Genomic DNA, 18,722 nt, shown 5'->3' with positions numbered 1-18,722 from the left:
TAACAAGGCAAAACGTGGACTAGCAGGTGGTATGCTGTATCTGCTTTTCCCCCCAAAGATGCTAGTCCTACAAGGGAAATACTGTAGTAATATTTAAGCATTAACAACTGCTGCTACCCTAACTCTCTTTCCAAGTGGCATTTCTGCTCTTCGTGTTACTGCTGGGTGAGACTGCTTGTGTTTCTCCGGCTGGTAAGGAGTGCAGTTCAACACTCCCTACCACTGGTGGTCGTTTTGGTCTGTAAACCAGTTTTGGGGCTACTGGGATGGAAATTGCTGAAGTAGGTAACTGCTAGAGGAAGACAGTTTGTCTTGGTAGTTCTATGTAATTAATTTAGCGTTTAGAGAACTTCTCCTGGCGCCTTGAGCAGCTCTGGGCATTGCACGTGTGTGTGTGTGTGTGTGCGCGTGTGGTTTCTGCTGTGTCAGATTTGCTTGGCACGTACTGCTGTGTGGCTCATGTACAGTATCGGCCTTATGCTTCTTGTTTGGAGCATCCTGTGTCCTCTTTTCTCGTTAGACAATTCTTTAATGGCACGGCTTTCTCCTTTTTTATATTTATGTGGGGGACTGATAGCTCAGTGCATGCCATTTCTTTGATTAATAGCATCTGACCTCTCTTCTGCTGGCAGTGAGAAGTGAAATTAATTTACTTTTGGTTCCTTAGGGAAAGGGCAGAGGCTGTGTGACTGCCTTGGTATGGTGTCAGGAGAGCACGAGTTGCAGCCAACACTCCTCTCTCCCAATCCATGCCTCGTTTTCTCTGTAGCTTTGTATCTGAGCACTGTATTTTCACTACCCCTAATGTACATTTAACTGTAAGGGCCGAAGTGAAGTATTAAATTCATGAATCAAGGTGATGAGCTGACAGATGTAGCTTCTACCCTGCTGCTGCGGTTTCTGTGTAAGATGGAGCTTTGCTTTTCTCAGTGGTCTTTCTTGAGCCAAAACCAAAGGACAGCTGCAGCAAAGCAGTATAAATACATACTACATCCCAGATGCATCCATCAATCATTTGTCTTTCTAGCCTTTTAAAACATTTCATAGGAGTGGGCAAAATCCACAATAGGGTCTTTATTACTTCTGTGTTCCACTCGCTCCAAATTGGGGTGGGAGCACCCTGTAAGTTTAGTGCAGAATTGTCTGTGCCTGCGAACTCCCCTGCAGAGGCTGGAAGACATGGCTCTTCTCCAAGGTAGAGCACGAGTCCTCCTCAAGGTCCTTCCTCAGCAATTTTAAGGAAAGTAAATGCAAATATGGTATAAGTACATTGGTATCATCAAAGTTTCAGTGGGAGAAAGCAGGGGAAAAATGTCTTTATTTCAATTTTAAAAGTAAAAGAAATTGTTGGAAAAAAATGAAATTGTATACATCTGGACTTAGACTGATGATCATGGTCTCCCTTAAAAAAAAAAAAAAAAGAGGGAAAAAATGTGAAGTCATGCCGATCAAAGTTGGTTGGTGGGAGAGTGATTTCTATGCAATTGTACGAAGTCCGGAATTCAAAATGTCAGAGCTATGTACAGTTATACTGTGCTGTACTGAAGTGGTGTGAGAGAGGAGTCTTGGATAATTTTGCAGAAACTTAGGTTGGTTTGTGATTATTGGTTCTTGTATTTTGAATGGAATGTAGAAACTGCCCGTATTTCTGTGCCTGTAATTATTGCTGTGTATTACAGAACGGGTGTCTGCCCCTTGCACTTGTAAGTGAACTTGGAGAAATTTTGCTGGGATGACTGTATAATAAATAATACAGGAATTATTTTTTTATTGTAGACCCTGAAGCGACAGAGCCAGTTGGCACTTTATTTATTTAACACTATTTTAGCTCATGGGGATCTACGAAACAACAAACTAAACCAGCTTTCAGTAAATCTCTGGAATCTTGCTCAGAAACATGGCTTTGCTGACACCAAGACTATGGTAAGGAATACTGCAGAGATTCTTTTCCAACCCCTTATTTGGGAAAAGGTTGCACTACTTTCTAGATCTGAATAAAATATAATATAAATCCTGATATAAATTGGAATAAACTCTTTACAACTTTGTCTTTTTTTTTTTTTTTTTTTTTTTAGTATGTGTAAATTAGTGTTTTTTTTAATGTTTCTGAATGAATAAGCAACTTACCTTATTTGGACTAGTCTACTATCTTGCATTTTTAAAACTATTTCATGTGTTAAAGGACCTGGAATTGTTGGGTGCTGCACTTTTCCTTTCAGTACAGAAAACATAAACTTAAAAAGAAACTGAGCATTTTCATGTAGTGGAGGAACTGCATGGCATAAACCTGAAAAGTAGGTGTTTTAAAGCCTTTCTTAAGAAAGATATACAAGATAACGAGCTCTGGAGTCAGAAATGCCAGCAGTTGTATATCCAGTGAAATTTAGGGAAAATCACAGGAGTGTCTATTAAAATGTCTTCATGTAGCATACATGATGGGCTCTGAAATAAGAAGACACACAAAATCTCAAAGTGCCTTTCTTTTCATACCCAGGTAAAAACGCTAGAATACATCAGGAGACGGAGCAAACAACCTGAGATGAGTCACTTTGCAGACTTGGCTCTTCGGCTTCCTCTGCAGTCCAGAACCTGATGAATGCCTCTTTTCCAAGGAGTCATATGTTAAGTGAGCATGTAGCCAAGGCTATAAATCACTGATTCTTCTGTTTTTTTTGACTGGAGTTTGGTGTATTTTAATTCTACTCAGTGTGACAGATTTACTTGGACACAGGTAAAACTGTTCTGAGTGCAATAATTTAGTCTGAATTTGTTTCCAGATCTGCCATTATATACTCATTTTAAATCCGATTTAGATTCAGTAAAGGGTACTTTGAACCTCTGTGGTTGCAAAAGCCTTTCCAAATCTAATCTGTTGTCATTTTAGTGACAAAGGAAGAAGATAATCTGCACGGATCAATTCACAGCCTCCAAACTTCATCCTGCTTGCAGAATAGTCTTTCTCCCGTGTAGAAAACAGTATTTCAATATAGTAATCCTACTAAGACATCTTTCTGCTTTGGGATGCTGCCAACATTTGTTTGGTCAGTTCCAGTAAAAGAGAAAAATGGCTGAGATGTTACTGTTCTAATTTCTACCATACATTTTCACAGACATGTTTATGCTTTCATTTTAGTTCAGTGGTGTTTTGTAAAATGGAGGGAAATCTTTAAATGCTGTTTGCAAAGGAAAATGGAAATGTATGCAAAGTACTCCATGTTCTCCAGTACACTGTATCATGGAATAAAACAATTTGCAGCTTACCTGTCTGTTCTGGGGGAGTTTCTTTGTGTATACAAATTTATCACCTTACCCTTCTTATTTTAGCTGTATGTACTGCTTTTATTCCTAATAAATTCCACTCTCGCCTCTTCTGCCCCATGGTAAGGAATTGTGCTGAGATCTTGCATCTATTGCTACTTCTGCTTAGTGGTAAGTATTTTTAATGAGCTAAGTCATATGTATTGAGATGTATATTTGCACAAAAATGTTTTATTTTGTTAAGGTTAAACATATAATCAATTTTGCTAGAACCATATATTCAAGGAGTTAGCAGGCTGTTAATAAATACCACCCAAATTACTACATCGTTCTTTCTGTATGGTTTTCATCTCTTCAGTGGCTACTGAAGCAAGGTACATATATAATAAGCATTTTGTGTTCAGGTTGTAAGGAACTGAACTAATACCCTCTGGTAACGTAGTCTTGTACAAATTATATATATGTGTATCCATATATATGCAGAGTAAAATTGCAGAAACATGAGATAATTATGAAGTAGTATCAGCTCGGTAGAGAACCTTTCCAACTTGTAGTGTCCATCTTAATTATACTGGCTTTCCTTAGATAATTCAGTATAGTGCACACACGTGCACTATATGGCAGTACTGCATGTATCATCATGCCTCAGTTTAACTTCGCTTTCCTTCTTGCTGCAGATGCACAAAACAACCTTCAACAGCACGTGCCTGATTCTTCCTGTTGAACTTAACCCACAAACTGGGTAAGTGGTATTAAACTGTGAGCTGTCTGAACAGCCAGGTGGGTCACACTGAGAAGCAGCTGTATGGCAGAAATTGTTCTCCGGGGCAAATGTCCTGCTACAAACCCAGTATGGAGATTTTGTAGAATGGGAACTCTTATGGCAGGCTTACAAATGGCCCAGCTGTTCCTTTTCGCCATACAGACACCAATTTTTGCCTGTTGTCTTTTGAGCACAGTATAACTTCATTTATTGATGTAAGACTGCCATGAGAAATGCTTTAAAATGTTTACTGATGTTTTTATTGGTGCAAAAATAGCTCAATGACATCCAGAAGGCTCTAGTTATCAGGAGAAAACTCAAAACATCTAGCTTAGAAGCTAACACTGCCGCTCTAATCAACGGCTTTTGGCTTACTTCCATGTGAGAGCAAAATTAATTTTAGTTAAAGCACTCCACTCACTATAGATGATCTTCTGTATATATTAAATATGCAGACTAAAGCAAGTTTGACTGCTTGAACAGAGTTATTTTTCCCCAGATGTCTGTCTTGTCTTTCAAAGTATGATGTTTTTACATGCACAATGTTATCAAGAGCAAGGTGCCAAAAAGTTGAGCAACGCACTTATACGTGATATGATCCCAGAGGAGGGAAAGAAATCCTCTCCAAAGGCAAGTCCAGGACTATCACCACCTTCAGCATCTTCATTGGTGGCAATGCAAGAAGACCAGTCACTACATATCCAAGACTGGTGCTGCAACAGAAATCTGTACGTGCTCTCCCATCCCACTCTTCTCAAAGGAAGTAATTCGTTGAAGTTTTCCTACCTGTTCCTTTATAACTATTTCTTTGCTAGGCAAGCAGTTGAGGGCCTGAATTCAGCATTTGTCTTAAATCAGAAAAGAGCCTCCACTACTTGAGGCAAAGCAACAGCTGAAGCCTGGAAAGGCTGGCTGATGCCAGTCACCCAGCTTTGAGAAGCATCAGTGCAAATCAGGCTCATGCTGCTGTAGTGGTGGTTTTAAATAACGCTTTAAAGGTGATGGTTTCCTCGAAGCCAAGCCTGTTGTAGGAAGTGGTTCAGCATCTCCTTCCCAGGTATGGGAAAGAATTCATGGTAACTGCTTATGCTGGAGCCTCTGTGTGATTTTTAATTTCTCTTTAGGGAAATAAAAATCCAGTGCCCAAACCACACTGGAACAAGCGCTGTTTGTTTTGTTTGTATTTTCTCCCAGGAGTCAGCTGCTTTCAGGTAGAGCAGTCCAATTGAAAAGGCCATTGTGGAAGGAAAGGTTGCTTTAGAACAAGAAAATTAGCAGATTAGTAGGCATGATCTTATGAAAAAGAATAGGTAACTGCAGGAAAACAGTGAGCTGGGTAACTAGAGAGAATAACCTGAGCTGGGGCATAGCAGGGTTCCCCTGCAAGGAGGCCACTATTACTACAGCAGGAATAGACATGAGATAGTCACCTGGTCCTGCTCAACAACTAGAACTACTCCAAAACTTAGAGAACACAATCTCCTATAACAGATGGCACAGACAGCGACAAAATATGTGACAGCTTTCCACTATCTCTGTAACTTCCCACAAGATACTGATAGACTGCTTTGGACCCTAAAGTTCTGAACACAACATACACAAATGCACTCTCATACTTTGTACTCTTAAAGTCAGAGTGCAGGTTGTTTGGAAGTCTGAAGGTTAGAAATCTCATTCAAACTGATTTATACTGGACTCAATAAGCACATTATTAAAATTACCTTGCTTTCTATAATTCAGAAAGTCTAGATCCACATATTTGGTGCTGCTATCCATAAAGCATTTAGCTCTATTTACAAGTAACAGCTGCTTCTTGAAAATCAAACTGCACAGTTAAACAGGACGTTCAACAGCATTTGTTATTATATTGAAGATACTAATATTTAAGAAACCACTTTCAGAGTTAGGTTTCCCCTGGTCAAATTTGTAGGCATACCGGTAGTGTTTCTTCAAAGTAAGAAACCATCACTTTGAACCACTCCTTGAGTGTAAGAATGTGAAGATTTTACAGAATGCTAAAATTCTGCTGAATCACTAAGATGCGGCTAAAAATAATCCCATGAAATCAGCATTTTTTTAAAAAAAAAAAAAGTTCAACTTTTTGTTGGCATTGTCCACATACATATCTCCAGTCTTTGAGGAGGCTGCCTCTTGACTGAAGAAAATATTGTAAAGGTTTCAAAAACTTACTGTTGAGCTCAAGTGAGGACCAAGCTCCACATAATCTGGAGCATTCAGCTGAAAACTTGTACTAAAAAGGCCTCATGTCAAATTTGTTGAACATTTCAAATTTTATTTCAAGTAAAAAAAAATGTGGAAAGTGAAATTTACCCATTGAATTTTCCTTCCTTTTATTGCTGCAGAGTTCTAATCTTCAAATTTTATAGATCTAGATTTGTATTTGTCTATGTACACTTTTTTGTTGGCAGCAGGTTGAAATCCAAGACCGATTCTTCTATGTTGTTTCAAGTCCATCGCTTTATCAAATTCCATCTTCAGAGCCTGCTGTAATTTTTCCTCCCCTTCCTTATTCAGAGCCATGTTTGGTTTGTTCGTAGTTGCTGAGAGATCTTGGGTAGGTGCAGAGCCCTTTTTAAAACCACCCATCAGTCGAAGAAACTTCATTCCTCGCTCAGAACTTTGAAAAGCAGCTGTACTCCACTGGCCAATCTTTGTATCCTGTGAAACAAAACAAGATGAAGACTAAAATACCACCTTGTGTAAGGAAGACAATTTCTAGCTGTGCACCGTGAGAACACAACCAGCCACAGAACCTGACAGGGCTAACAATGCTAGGAAGCAGTCATTCACATCTTGAAGGGTGTAATTAAAGAATGACATAACCCTGCATGGATGCATCTTCATTAGCATATCAGCTCATTTAATCTAGTGTCTCTATGCACTTTAATGCACTTTCAGAATCTCTCTTCTCTCTGTCTTTAGAAAACCTGACTTTTCTGCTTTCTGGGTAACATTCCCCTAGCTCAGAGTGCCAGACCTTGCCCCATCATTTCTCTTACTTTAAGACAAGTGTGTGTAAGTTTTACCTTTTTCCCACTTTCACAGTTAGCTTTTCATTTTCCTACAGAGGTAGCCGTTGCTTCTGTACTATTTTGTTGTATTAGTTTAAGAGATGGTATTCCATCTGGCTCATATGCGTTAAGGAACAATTGCATTCTCGTTCCCCTATTTAGCAATTATACTGAAAGGGTGCAAAAACTGAAGGCATACCCTTCCAACAGGACTGAATGTAACGCTCTTAAAACCTCACCTCCGTTGCAGTTTGCTCTTTCCATAACTCTGCCTCTCACTATATTCTTTACCTAATTCACTCCAGGATTTTTTTCTTGCCTGCAGATACTGGCTCCTTTCTGAGACTATAAGTAACATTCAAGTAAAATCAGAATTCAACCACTTGTGTATTTGTGTATAACCCAATATACAGGGTACAATTTAGAAAACTTATGAACTTCTGGCTTACCTAAGACCATGCTTCATTACTAAAGGATCTTATTTGACTTCTGAACTATATCTAGGAGCTATGCAGTCATTTGTAACTACTTTTGGCAAGAACTGCCACTCCCTTTTTTCCTTAAAACTGGGGGTGATACTAAATGGAAGAACACTTGATCATTAATGAAGCAGACTGATCTGGCTATGTCAAAGGAAAAAATCAATCTAGTGGTGTGTTTATGTGAGCCTGAAATCCTTCCAACTGAACAGTTGTAGTTTGCATGAAACAGTCATTCTCCACTAGACAGCCAACACAACACACAGCATGCTACACAATATTGCAGGCAAGCTGTAGCAGGTTTTATAAGTTATAAAAATATAGGGCTGGAGTATCCTTCAATATCACAGGCCAGAATACTTCTCATAAAAGAAAGTTATCCATAATACTTTTGATAAAAGAAAAAAAAAGGTTGCTGTATAAGCCCAGGTCTGTGACACAGAAGCAGACAATAGGCCTCCCTTTGGAATGGGAGACAGATATCTGCACAGATGCAGAAATAATTACGGCTTGTCAAACCCTGTAATTTTAAGTGAACTGAGGGCAAACACTACACACAACTTTTGCTGCAGCATTTCAGGATCACTCCTTGTGAAGCTCATGATTTAGTTTTCAGAGCTTGTATTCTTCTATGTGCTAATAAACAATGATAGATTAGCCCAAAGAAATGGGATCTCCTGCCAAAAAAGTAATTTTTCCTCATTGATTTCAGAGGCTATTAGATAGTTGCAGTTCCACAGCTCACAGCAATCTGCCTCCCACTGCATAAGAACGTACATGACTTATTTCTGGGATTTTGTTGAGATCTTACTTTCTAGGCAAACTGGCACTCCTGAACAACAGTTTTGCAGACAACTTAATCATTAGCAAAGCCTTCTCTCCTCCTGAATCATATTACTTCTGCTGAACACTGTTGGAACAGCTACATTATTGTATGGTAAACCTGCCAGGAGGCAGGCTGTGTAGGATGCAAGAACAAAGAATAATCTTACAAAAGGTGGAAGAAAGATGTAGAAGTTAGGAGAGTGCTGCCTGTAGATATCAGAGACGTGTTATCAGTTATCACTCTTTCACCTTTTCATGTACATCCTCATTTCCGAATGTCTGCAAATTCTCCCAGATAGCAATTCAGATAAAATTCAGTGACAGCTATGGGCTAGAATCATTTATATTTCACAGTAAACAGAAAACGTTTTTGTAGCAATTCACCGTATCTAGTTCTCCAGAGGAATCAGAGAAAATGCTGCTTTTGAGGACTGATGACGGGAATCTGACCTCTGAACAATTCCAACTCACACTGGAGTTTCACTGGTCAGCTCCCAGATTGCCTTAGTATTCGTTCCATAGCATGACCTTACATTCAAGCATGTAATTCGTTCTATAGCATGACCTGAAATTTACAATCAAACTGTTGTGCCAAGTCACGTGCATCAGCTGCATACAGAAAACTGCAATTTTCAGTGTTTTTTTCAGGAACTTGCTCTGGGATGCTGTTTCCATCAGATCAAGGTCTAAAGTCATACATACCGTTTGCATTTTGGAACCATAAACTTTAGTTTTTCCAGATTCTCTATCAATTTCTTCTTGTAGAGCCTGCCGCCTCGCCTAGCATGCAGAAAAATCAACGAAAGTCACTGCCTTCAGTGTGTTTAATGACAATTTAATTCAAAGTAAAAAGAGGAGGGAAGAATAAGATAGCTACTTATCTTCAGTATTTTGCAAGGATAATAAAAAAGTTGCATGTGATCCCCTTTCACACGCAGCTTAAGAACTATGCTTTTTCTTGTGGTATTTTAAATGGATGTTTTGTAGTATCAGGTATGTTTAATCTTCTAACTGCAGGTAACAGCTACACTGAAACTGGCAATAGTGATGAGAGGCAGAGCAACCTGTATTTAACCAAATAAACTACTTAGAAGCTTCTGACATTGACTGGAGCTGTACATTTTGGATTTAACCCATAAGAGGTAAAGCACATTTTAAGTAAAGCTCTACTTAGGGACATACTAGCATAGACTAGCAACAAAATAGCCTTTTTGTTACAAATTCTAGGTACACATTAAATACTTATTTGCTTTAAATCACACATAATTAATACAAAGCATACCTTGTCTATATTAACTTCATCACAGTTTCCTTTTTTTTCCTGCACAATAGTTACATCATCCATATCTTCCTGTAAAATGGGAAAAAAAACTTGTATAAATATTATTATCCATTCTTGTTAATTAGAATTTATAGCAGAATAAACAGTAAAAACAGTAAGGAATGCAGCAGTATTACTTAGGGGGGCAGAAGCAATAGTCAGACTAAGCTGGAAGTGCCACCTAAACCCGTGCATTTTTGGGGAGGGATTTTCTCCCAGAGAAAACTTTCACAACAGATTTTTTATTTTTTTAAGCAAAAAGGGACTTTTTAAATTCAGACATAAAAATGGACCTGCCAACATTACTGGCACATACAGTAATGTTTACAGACAGGGTTCTTTCAAATTAAAGTCTTTTGTAGGAGCTGAAATTGAAATAGGGGGCAGAAAGGAGTGGAGAAAAAAATTAAACCAGTGTAAGATCATGGCCCCTCTAAATGCACGTGACAAGCTTGGATCATGTCGATCCCACTAGCCACTGGTCAAAATAAACAAACAAAAACACTCAAGAGGCAGCTGGTTTGTGCTTGTCTTGTACAAATGCAGAATAGGTGATGGTCCCCAAGGAGCTTCCAGTCTGGAGAGTATGGGGAGACGCATGACACATACATAAACTTTCCCTGACAATGGCAGCAAACAGCACATTAGTTCCACGTTTGAGAGTGAGGAACAGGAACCTGATGTTAGAGACAGAGCAGCTACAGCAGGAATGGATGGGCAGGATGGCAGGAGGTAAATCCACAAGCAGTTACTGGTAACTTCCACAGAGTGCAGCCCTACAGCAGCTTGTGCTCCTACTGACTGGAGTTTTTAGATCACTGCCCTTGGTCTTTCTTTTCCAAATTTGTAGTAAGGGTAAGATTGTTGGGCACCCAGTGTAATAGGGTAAGTTTTAAGTTCAGGGTAGTGGTAAATTAGAGCCATAAGCTTTAGACCAGCCTGGAAAAAGCGGCCAAAGGGAAGATCTATTGATACAGCTAACACAATAATCCAAGCATGAAATAGCCAGGGAACATTAAGACAAGGGAAAGATTTGTAACATACTTCTGTCAGCAGAAGCTGCTGTTACTTTTTTGAGGGTTTATAGTTTTATTTAAAGCCATGAATGATTTACCTCATTTTCCAAGCTACCTTTTACACACTGATTTCACACACACAAGTATATCCATTTACAGAAATGAGAATACTGTCTGCAATGACAAGAGCTCACTCTCTCAACTGAAAAAAAAAAGGGGGGGGGAACAACTTCTAGATGGCCTGGTACTGTCTTTTCAGATCTCTTAAAACACGCAGGAAAACTGTCATGACAAGATTCTGCAAACAGCTGCACCGTTTTTTTTTTTTAGCTGGAAGGGTAAGTGGCAGACAAGCAGGAAGGACTGGTTTGCCCCTTTCCTTGCTAATTCACAGCATGTTTTTGACCTGCTGAAGGTCACTGAATGGCAAAAATAAACCCCTGTCTGGGGGTGTGCTGGTCTCTTCTTCCTCAAACCTCCTGGAAGGGGAACATATTCACACATGGAAGGGTTATGCTAGCTGCAGACAAAAAAATAAGGAAATTTCAAAGTAAACTGGGCCCTTTAACATTGGATATACATTTGTTGTATTTGTCATTTGATTCTCCTTGGACTCCCTAACAGTATGAAGTCTCTTAAACTCAAGGCATGCCAGACATCATCATGGTAGCACCTTTGCTGTGAAGCAAGGAGTGCTTTTTTACAAGGGAGAAGATCTTGTGCAAGCACAGTGGTAATATCCTTGCCAGAATGACCACCCAAGCACAATGCCTGCCAACCAAAAGGACCAGTATTTGTCCACTCTCTCAGTTATTTCCTTCTAATGTCTACAGAAAAACTGAGAAGTTCAAGACCCCAGCCTGTTCCCACAGACATCAGTGGCAGTATTCATTCCAGTGAAAGAGGACTGAGCCTTGGATGCCCACGGCTAGCATATGTTCCCCACCCACGCAGGCTCCAGACTGGTAGCCCAGTGTGCTTGTACAAGCTGCCCGTGTTGTCTACAGGCAGCGCGGTTACATCTGCAAAATGAGGGAGCGCTAACAGTGACAAATAATTATTGGCAAAACATTTTCAGAAGCTGTCAGCTCTGTTTTCATATTTTAACAAAGGGACTGAACGCCACCTGCTCTGTACTATCAAGGTTTAGCACACCGCAGCCTGAGAAGTGACGACAGCATGTGATGAGTTCACTGTGTGTGCAATCAATTCACATTCACTTTTCTCAAGAATTTCCATGTTAGCATACAGCAATCTTAGAGTTAATGCTGTGTACGTTTTGTATTAACTGACATGTTTTGTATTAACTGTCTTTTTTCTCTCTCTGGATTATCTCAGCCTCCTTACTTTGAGTTGCCTGTAATGGTATCCAATGGGGAAAAACGTGAATCTTTGACATGAAGCGGGTAGCATTCCACACCGTCTTCATAAACTTGCTACTCTGCTTGCTGCAGAAGCCCAACAGAGGATTTTTCAAGGTATGCAGCAGTGTGTGTGATTAAGTGTAGCCTAGAAAATGGTTCAGGACTGTGGCACAATTAAATGCAAGACTGATGTCATCAGCCATTTATTTGCAGTGGTGTCTTTTGGCCTGGCAGGAACTAGATTTCTCTAGAACAAATTAAATTACACAGTTTGGAATCTTGAGTATTTCTCTATAGCAGCTTTTATAACGTACAGAGCTGATATGGGGAAGAGAAACAAGGTATGCATCACCCTTTCTCCTCAGTAGTTTACAGAGCATTTGTTGCATTTTCTATAACTGGATAGCACCATCATGAAGGTTACTTATCATTGTAAGACTTATTTTGCCTCCACACACGAGCAGCTGCAAGGATCCAAGTAATGTCCAACCATCTCAAAAAGACAATGTAAATTTAATTAAAAGATATATCCCAGCAATAAAACCACCCTGTCTTTTGAGAGGTCAAAAGGAGAAACCTAAGTAAAAGAAATAAATAAAAATCTGCTAGTCTAAACATTTTGATAGTCTAAATTTTAAAAACTTTGAAGAACCCCCTATATTTCAAATCTTTAATCTTTTAAATACATCAAACAGATCTGTTCTCCCCATTATTTCATCAGTTCCTCTCCATGTTTACTTCACCACAGAAATAGCAGTACTCAAAGATTCTTGGATATTTCCTTTAACAGCCTGGATATGGTTCCATTTACCATGAGTTAAATTTACACAGTTCTTAAAATCTATTTATTTCTTGTTCTGCATAGTTGTTTTTTTCCCCTTCAAATTAAGAATTTGTGTTCTAGTTTTTGTTTAGTTTGTTCCCTAGTAGTTTTCTATCACAACTTATACAGTAATGCTCTGGGTCTACTCTATATTTAGGATTTTCTCTTAAGTTTAGTCCAAGTTAGATGACACGTTTGGCTAAAATTTCCCCCTTGGTTTTTAACACTATGCAGTTCCAGTAGCAACAGCAGCAAAGTCTCAAGGAAAAGAAGTCTGCCTAAGAGTTAGAGGTACTCATGCCACCACTTTTACCTACCTGTTCTGGTTAAATGACATAGGATTAAAATCCTGTTTTATATTATTGTTACCACTTTTTAAAGAGCAAATGAAAGAGACAAGAACATCTGTAACTGTATATACCAGCATTCTTTCTGTTCTACTACTTGCTGTTAAGCGATTTATGCATTTTGCATTTTCACAATTGAAACACTAAATTACTACAGCACTGGGCATAAAAAATAACTTTCCTATGTTTCACAAATATTACGTGCTAAAAGAAATAGATGATCTGATGCTGTGTACTGTTTCTAAAAACCGAGAGGAGGCCCCCATTGATCTTAGTGTAACCAACGGGTCTGAACAGGCAGAACAGCCTGCAAAATTGGGAACTGATGATGTAAGATGCTTTCAATTCCTTAGCAGGAGGGTGCACAGATACCTTCTTTACAACTTACCGATGCCTCATTTCCCAGGTCTTCTCCTTTGATCTTTTTCTTTTTTATATTTGCTTTTGAACCTTGTTCTTCTGCAGAGTCCTGTGGTACTTTTTTCCTTTTTTTCCTTTTTTTGTCACAGAGCATGTGACTGGAATTACATAATACCGTATCTACAATGTCCCCTGTGACGCATTCCGCTAGCTTCATTTCACTCTCTTTGTTCTTTTTGTTGTTTTCTAATAGCGTAATTTTTTGGCTGTTAGATGCATTGTCATTACTTAATGAAACTTCTGAGTAAGTTGTTTCCTTGTCCTTTTGAATCTTCTTTTTTTTCTTCTTCTTGGTTACTTCACTATTATCCTTGTTATTCTTCCAGCATTTTTTTCCAGACAGCTCTTTCTGCTCAGACACAACTTCTTGCTTATCTTCACACATTAGGGAGAAAACATCTTTGCTTTTGTTGTTTTTCTTCTTCTTCTTGGTCTCTCTGATACTTTCAGAGTTCTCAGCAGTGTCTTCTTCCTCTTTATCTGTGAATGTAATTTCCTTTTTTTGTCTTTTTCTGAAGTCACTTAATGCAATGGGTCTATCATGAACTCCACAGATCTCCTGATTACCTGCTAGATGTAAAAAGGAGTCAGATTTCTTTTTCTTCTTCTTCTTCTTCTTCCCTCTCATACAACCTTCCTCATCACTCCGAGTAATATCTGTTCCATGACTTTCATCAGTAAAAGCTTTTTCTTCCAAAATGCGTGTGTTTGTTTTTTTACAGTCTTTTTTAGAATGTTTATATTCATTGTCCTGGATGTCCTCTAATGCTAAAGAAAAAACATCTTTCTTCTTTTTTTTCTTAGTTACTTCACTATCCAATTTCAAATTCAAAGTGACATTCTTTCTGCTTTTTTTGAAAAAAAGTTCATTTCCCTGAGTACCATCTGTGTAATGATTTGAAAGCTCCACATCACTACTGTGATTACTCTCCAGTGAGGAGGCACGACGTCGATTTTTTTTTCTCTTCTTTTTGATAATTTTAATTTGTTCTTCTGATTCCTCTTGTTGTTCTAAATCCAGATGGTCTTCTAAATTCACAAAGCTTTCTGAACATGTTTCTTTTGGTAATTCAGAGCCAACTTTCTTTTTTTTGTTTTTCATCTTCAGATTTAATTGGCCTAAACATTCATCTTCTTTTAAACTTTCCTTTTTCCTGGCCTTTGTTTTTGTCTCAAACCAGTCATCATCCCCTGCTTTAATGACACTCTGAACACCTTTCTCAGTGTTGATAGTCTGGCTCCCACTACGTTTCACTCTTTTATTTTTCTGTGCAGGTTCCTCATGAATTTGTTTTTTCTTTCTCTTTACTGTCATTCTAAAAAATGAAATAAAGATGTTAGTGCACAGTTTCAACATAACGATGCAAATCCTAGCCTATTTGGTCTTCCTTTATTCAGAAAGCATTCAGTACCTCTGACTGCAAACCTGCAAAAAAGTGTCAAGGACAATCTGCTTTCTGCAATGGAAAGAACCAGAACTGTCAGCAGCACTGAAACTGTAGTTACTGGAGTGGTGAAGGGGTGACTTTTTCTGTTAGTGATGCCCTAGTTAGTTTTGTTAACTTTCTATTTGTCTTTTTGACAGCTCCTGAGCATGACATTTTCACAGAAATATCTACACTCCAGAAATCCTTCCTAACAAGATACATACATATCTATAAAATCAATCAGTAAGTATAGTGAAGGTGGATTTCCACACAGGTATGACCTTTCATTTACGTGTTGAATTTCTCGTCACTTCATCTCCCACTTATTACCACAGGACTCTTTTAAGGCACTTCAGCCATCACCTGGAATTTGCTCCTGCCTGCAGCTCCACGTCCTTGCTATCCAGTTCCTTTCTCGGGACACTTACACCTACGAACAGGTTGGAACAAAGCCCTTGGGACCCACGTGCAACACTCCCTCCCTTTGCTGAGAAACCTATTTATGCCTGCTTTGGCTCCCATCTTTTAACCAATAATTAATCCAGATGATTTCTTTAGGTGCTCCTAGTCGAGCTCTTTTAACGACCCGGTTCCCGAGGGGAGCACCGCACCCCTGTGTGCTCCGGGGCCCTCCCACACCCCCAGCAGCCCCGCGAAGGGGCCGGGGCACATCCCGGCTGCCTAACCCCATTTTAATTGATCCATCCCCAGACACCGCGTGCTTCCCAGCGCGGGGGGCGGCTAAACCGCCTCCAGCTCCCCGTTTTGGGCGGCTTCAAGCCTCCCCTGCTCCCCTCCGAGCCCCTCGCACGCCCCGCAGGCACAGAGGAGCCCTCGGGCCGGAGTGGCTTGCTCCCGGCAGCGGAGGCCACCGCTTACCTGCCGCGGCCCATGTACAGCGCCCGCCGCCCCGGAAGGGGAACGGGGGCCGGGGCCGGGGCCGCCTCCTGCCCCGGGTAATGGCGGCACGGTTGCCGTGGCGACACAGCGCGGCATGGCGGCGGGCGGGCGGCCGCTAGGCCTGTGGCAGCAGCTGTGCGCAGGTGGGCGCCGCGCCTGCCCCTCGCAGCCGGGCCTGCCCGCTGCGTTACGGTGTCCCGCTGGGCGGCCGCACCGGCTCGGCTCGGCTCCGTAGCGCGGAGGGCGCCCTCGGGCTCCCCGCGGCCGCATCCCGGCGGCAGGGGCAGGGACGGGCTCCCTGAGGCCGGTCCCGAGCTCTGCTGAAGGGCAGGGCAGCAGAGCCGGCCCCGGGCAGGCAGCCCCTGGCCTCAGGATGCCCTTCTGCTGAATTCTGTCCGGCCTTGAAAACAAACAAACAAACAAAAACTCTGCTAAACTCTCTCCAGCCTCAAAAAAACCTTTCTGCTAAATTCTCTCCTGCCCCACAAAGCCTCTTCTGGCAGCTGAGAGCAAGTTCAAATGTGTTTTTACTCAGGAGCGTTAACGTTACTTTGATGGCCAACATCTTTTAGAAACTTAATCTTTGTGCCTGCTTCTGTCCTGTGCTGCCTGTAGGGCTGAAAATATTAGTGCAGGCCTAAGGAAGCAATAACAGCATTGCTTCTGTTTGGCGAGGCGGTAATCTGTTCCACAAATGAATCCAGTCCTGTGCCTTGTGGTGGCAAGGGAGTTAGATTATTGCCTTGGGAAAGCAAGAGAGGCGACAGGATTATTGCTATTATCATTTCTATTCAGCAAAGGCAAAACTTACATTATTACCTCTGGACTCTAAAAGCAGTCTTGGTCGTTCCCCCAAATCTGAGGTGACTGAGAATGTTCAGGAGCTGAGCGAGACTCCAGCTCCATTGTTCTGTGGTATCCAAATGATGTTTTCTTCCTTAGTGCTTTGCAGTGCTTTAAAGTAGGTACTTCACGTAAAAATGGCCATTTATAATGTAGGAATAAAGTTGCATATTCTAATGTGACACAGCTAAGGCATCTGTACTACCTACAGAAGGGATGATGCCAGTAAATCTCATGATTAAAATGGTGGAATGGTAAACCTGCTGGTTTTGCCTGTAAGTCTCCTGTCTTCTGTTTTTGTGTAATCTATATGGTGTTTTTTTATGTGTGTGTATGTGTTTTTTGTGTTTGTTTGTTTGTTTGTTTTTCATATCAGGTCCACTGTCCTTCTCTGTTCTTATCCTGATTCACTCTAATCCAAGTGGGTTGAGTACTGCTTTTGCATTATTTTTTGCAAGTGGAGATAGTAGAACTTAGCAATGTCCTGGGGATTTAAGTGCTTATAGATGAAGTTGAAAAGCAGTACTATATACTAGTAAAACCAATGGTTAATGCCGTGAAAGCATCTGCATTTTGCTTTCATTAAAAGATCCTAAATTATTATTTTGATCAAAAATCTTTTTTCCCAATAGCAGGTTATTTTATCACTTAGAACCTTGAACTTGAATTAAAGCCAAGACAAGAGGCTTTAAAGTTCTCCCTTGTTTAAACACAGATTCCCTATTAAAAAAATACTGTTTTTTATTGTTTTAAACTAGAATAAATACCTCTAGAAAGTAAAACTTATTTAGAATAAAAATAAGTGTATTTAAAGTCTTTTGGACAAATGCTGTACTTCTTTTTACTCAGAGTATGAAGCAGAACAGCCTCCGTTTCCAGATATTCCTGAATCAAAACAACAATCTGTGAGTATAGTTCTATTAAAAATGTTCATAAGGCTTCATATTTTAAATAACTAAATGGGAAAATTAGGTACCCCCAGAGTAGTCTTATTCATAAAATGAAAACAAAACTACATTTTGTAAACAAGTTTTGTGAATTAACAAATGCAATACTCCAAATCATTGCTTTTATTTAAAGCAACTTGGGTACTGCGGTCCTAAAATTAGATTACCAGCTGTGTTTGGTTTGTACAGCTCACTGTCTTTTTGCTACAACTGTCTGCTTTGCAGGCAGGAGTCAGAAGTATGCAAGGATCTCTTTCTGGTGGTGTCGCAAGCAGACTGAGTTGTGAAATATGCAAAAAAGGAGTAAGCACAGCGAAGGAGTTAATGCTCCAGTTTCACATACATAATAGGGCACTTAGATGTGGACACAGAACTCAGCAGAATTAAACTTGATCACACTTGTTTGAAGTCTAATTTTGACCAAGTAAAATCAGTCTAGGAAAACTTGTTTGGCAGACAGAAGCAGTATGTAACTTAAGAAGGAGAAACCCATTTATCTCTTTGTCCCCAGCATTTCTATGAGCAGCAAAATTAGTTATTTTGAGCATCACATATCATTTAAACTAGGTATCTTTTAGATGTTTTATGTTATTACACTGCACTTAGGTTATTTTGTTATTTTAAAAATCAAGACCTTGTAGTTTGTGTTGTCTGACAGTTGGTAGGTTTAGACCTTTATATAATGTATCCTGTTTCCCTAAGTGAAACGAGTTTCATTACAGGACATTATTAAATTGGAATGGTGAACTCTGGGACATTTATTAGTCTGGGCATAATTTATTGATATATTTGTGCATTTAATGTCAAAATGTAATAGTATATCTTTTTATGTTTATGTGTACTTTTTTTTAATTTCCAAAAGGATCATTTTATGAGCTTTGTATATGCTAACGTATGGGATATGGCAGTCATTGACATGCAGAGAGTATAAGTTTGGTGGCCTGATGACATAGTTTT

At 39.8% G+C, this 18,722-nt stretch overlaps 3 protein-coding genes across 9 annotated transcripts in view; 2 read left to right on the top strand and 1 right to left on the bottom strand.

The window, feature by feature from the left end:
• The window catches only part of VPS35L (VPS35 endosomal protein sorting factor like), a 55,423-nt gene extending 52,163 nt beyond the window's left edge, over positions 1 to 3,260 (top strand). For both annotated transcript variants that reach the window (XM_035339159.1, XM_035339160.1), the window contains exons 30-31: positions 1,777 to 1,923; positions 2,495 to 3,260. In XM_035339159.1, the coding sequence (XP_035195050.1) occupies positions 1,777 to 1,923; positions 2,495 to 2,593 (246 nt within the window). In that variant the 3' untranslated portion in view covers positions 2,594 to 3,260. The remainder of the gene's footprint in view (positions 1 to 1,776; positions 1,924 to 2,494) is intronic.
• Positions 3,261 to 6,105: 2,845 nt separating this feature from the next.
• Positions 6,106 to 16,084, bottom strand: KNOP1 (lysine rich nucleolar protein 1). Its single transcript, XM_035339173.1, has 5 exons — positions 15,955 to 16,084; positions 13,617 to 14,964; positions 9,640 to 9,708; positions 9,060 to 9,137; positions 6,106 to 6,700 (listed from the first exon to the last, which is right to left on the bottom strand). The coding sequence occupies exons 1-5, from the start codon at positions 15,966 to 15,968 to the stop codon at positions 6,389 to 6,391; spliced, it is 1,821 nt and encodes a 606-aa protein (XP_035195064.1). The 5' UTR covers positions 15,969 to 16,084; the 3' UTR covers positions 6,106 to 6,388.
• Positions 15,992 to 18,722, top strand: part of IQCK (IQ motif containing K) — a 183,673-nt gene continuing 180,942 nt past the window's right edge. For 5 of the 6 annotated variants that reach the window (XR_004754539.1, XR_004754541.1, XR_004754540.1 and 2 more), the window contains exons 1-2: positions 16,045 to 16,118; positions 17,668 to 17,723. Coding sequence is in view for 2 of the 6 variants with exons in the window: in XM_035339203.1 (XP_035195094.1) it covers positions 16,070 to 16,118; positions 17,668 to 17,723 (105 nt within the window). In the remaining 4 variants the exon portion in view is untranslated. Of the gene's footprint in view, positions 16,119 to 17,667; positions 17,724 to 18,722 lie in introns of all 6 variants that reach the window. The other variant, XM_035339202.1, reaches the window with a different exon arrangement.

Source organism: Oxyura jamaicensis, chromosome 14 (genome assembly GCF_011077185.1).
Source record: "Oxyura jamaicensis isolate SHBP4307 breed ruddy duck chromosome 14, BPBGC_Ojam_1.0, whole genome shotgun sequence".
Classification (NCBI taxonomy): Eukaryota; Metazoa; Chordata; class Aves; order Anseriformes; family Anatidae; genus Oxyura; species Oxyura jamaicensis.
This window is presented reverse-complemented; position numbering and strand designations above follow the sequence as displayed.

What these genes read in the sequence shown, in the direction of transcription:
- KNOP1 (XM_035339173.1), bottom strand. An exon ending in ACCTGGGAAATGAGGCATCG is followed by an intron (nt 9,709 to 13,616) that starts GTAAGTTGTAAA and finishes CCCATTTTACAG; the next exon opens with GAAGATATGGATGATGTAAC. An exon ending in ATGGTTCCAAAATGCAAACG is followed by an intron (nt 6,701 to 9,059) that starts GTATGTATGACT and finishes TTTGTTTCACAG; the next exon opens with GATACAAAGATTGGCCAGTG.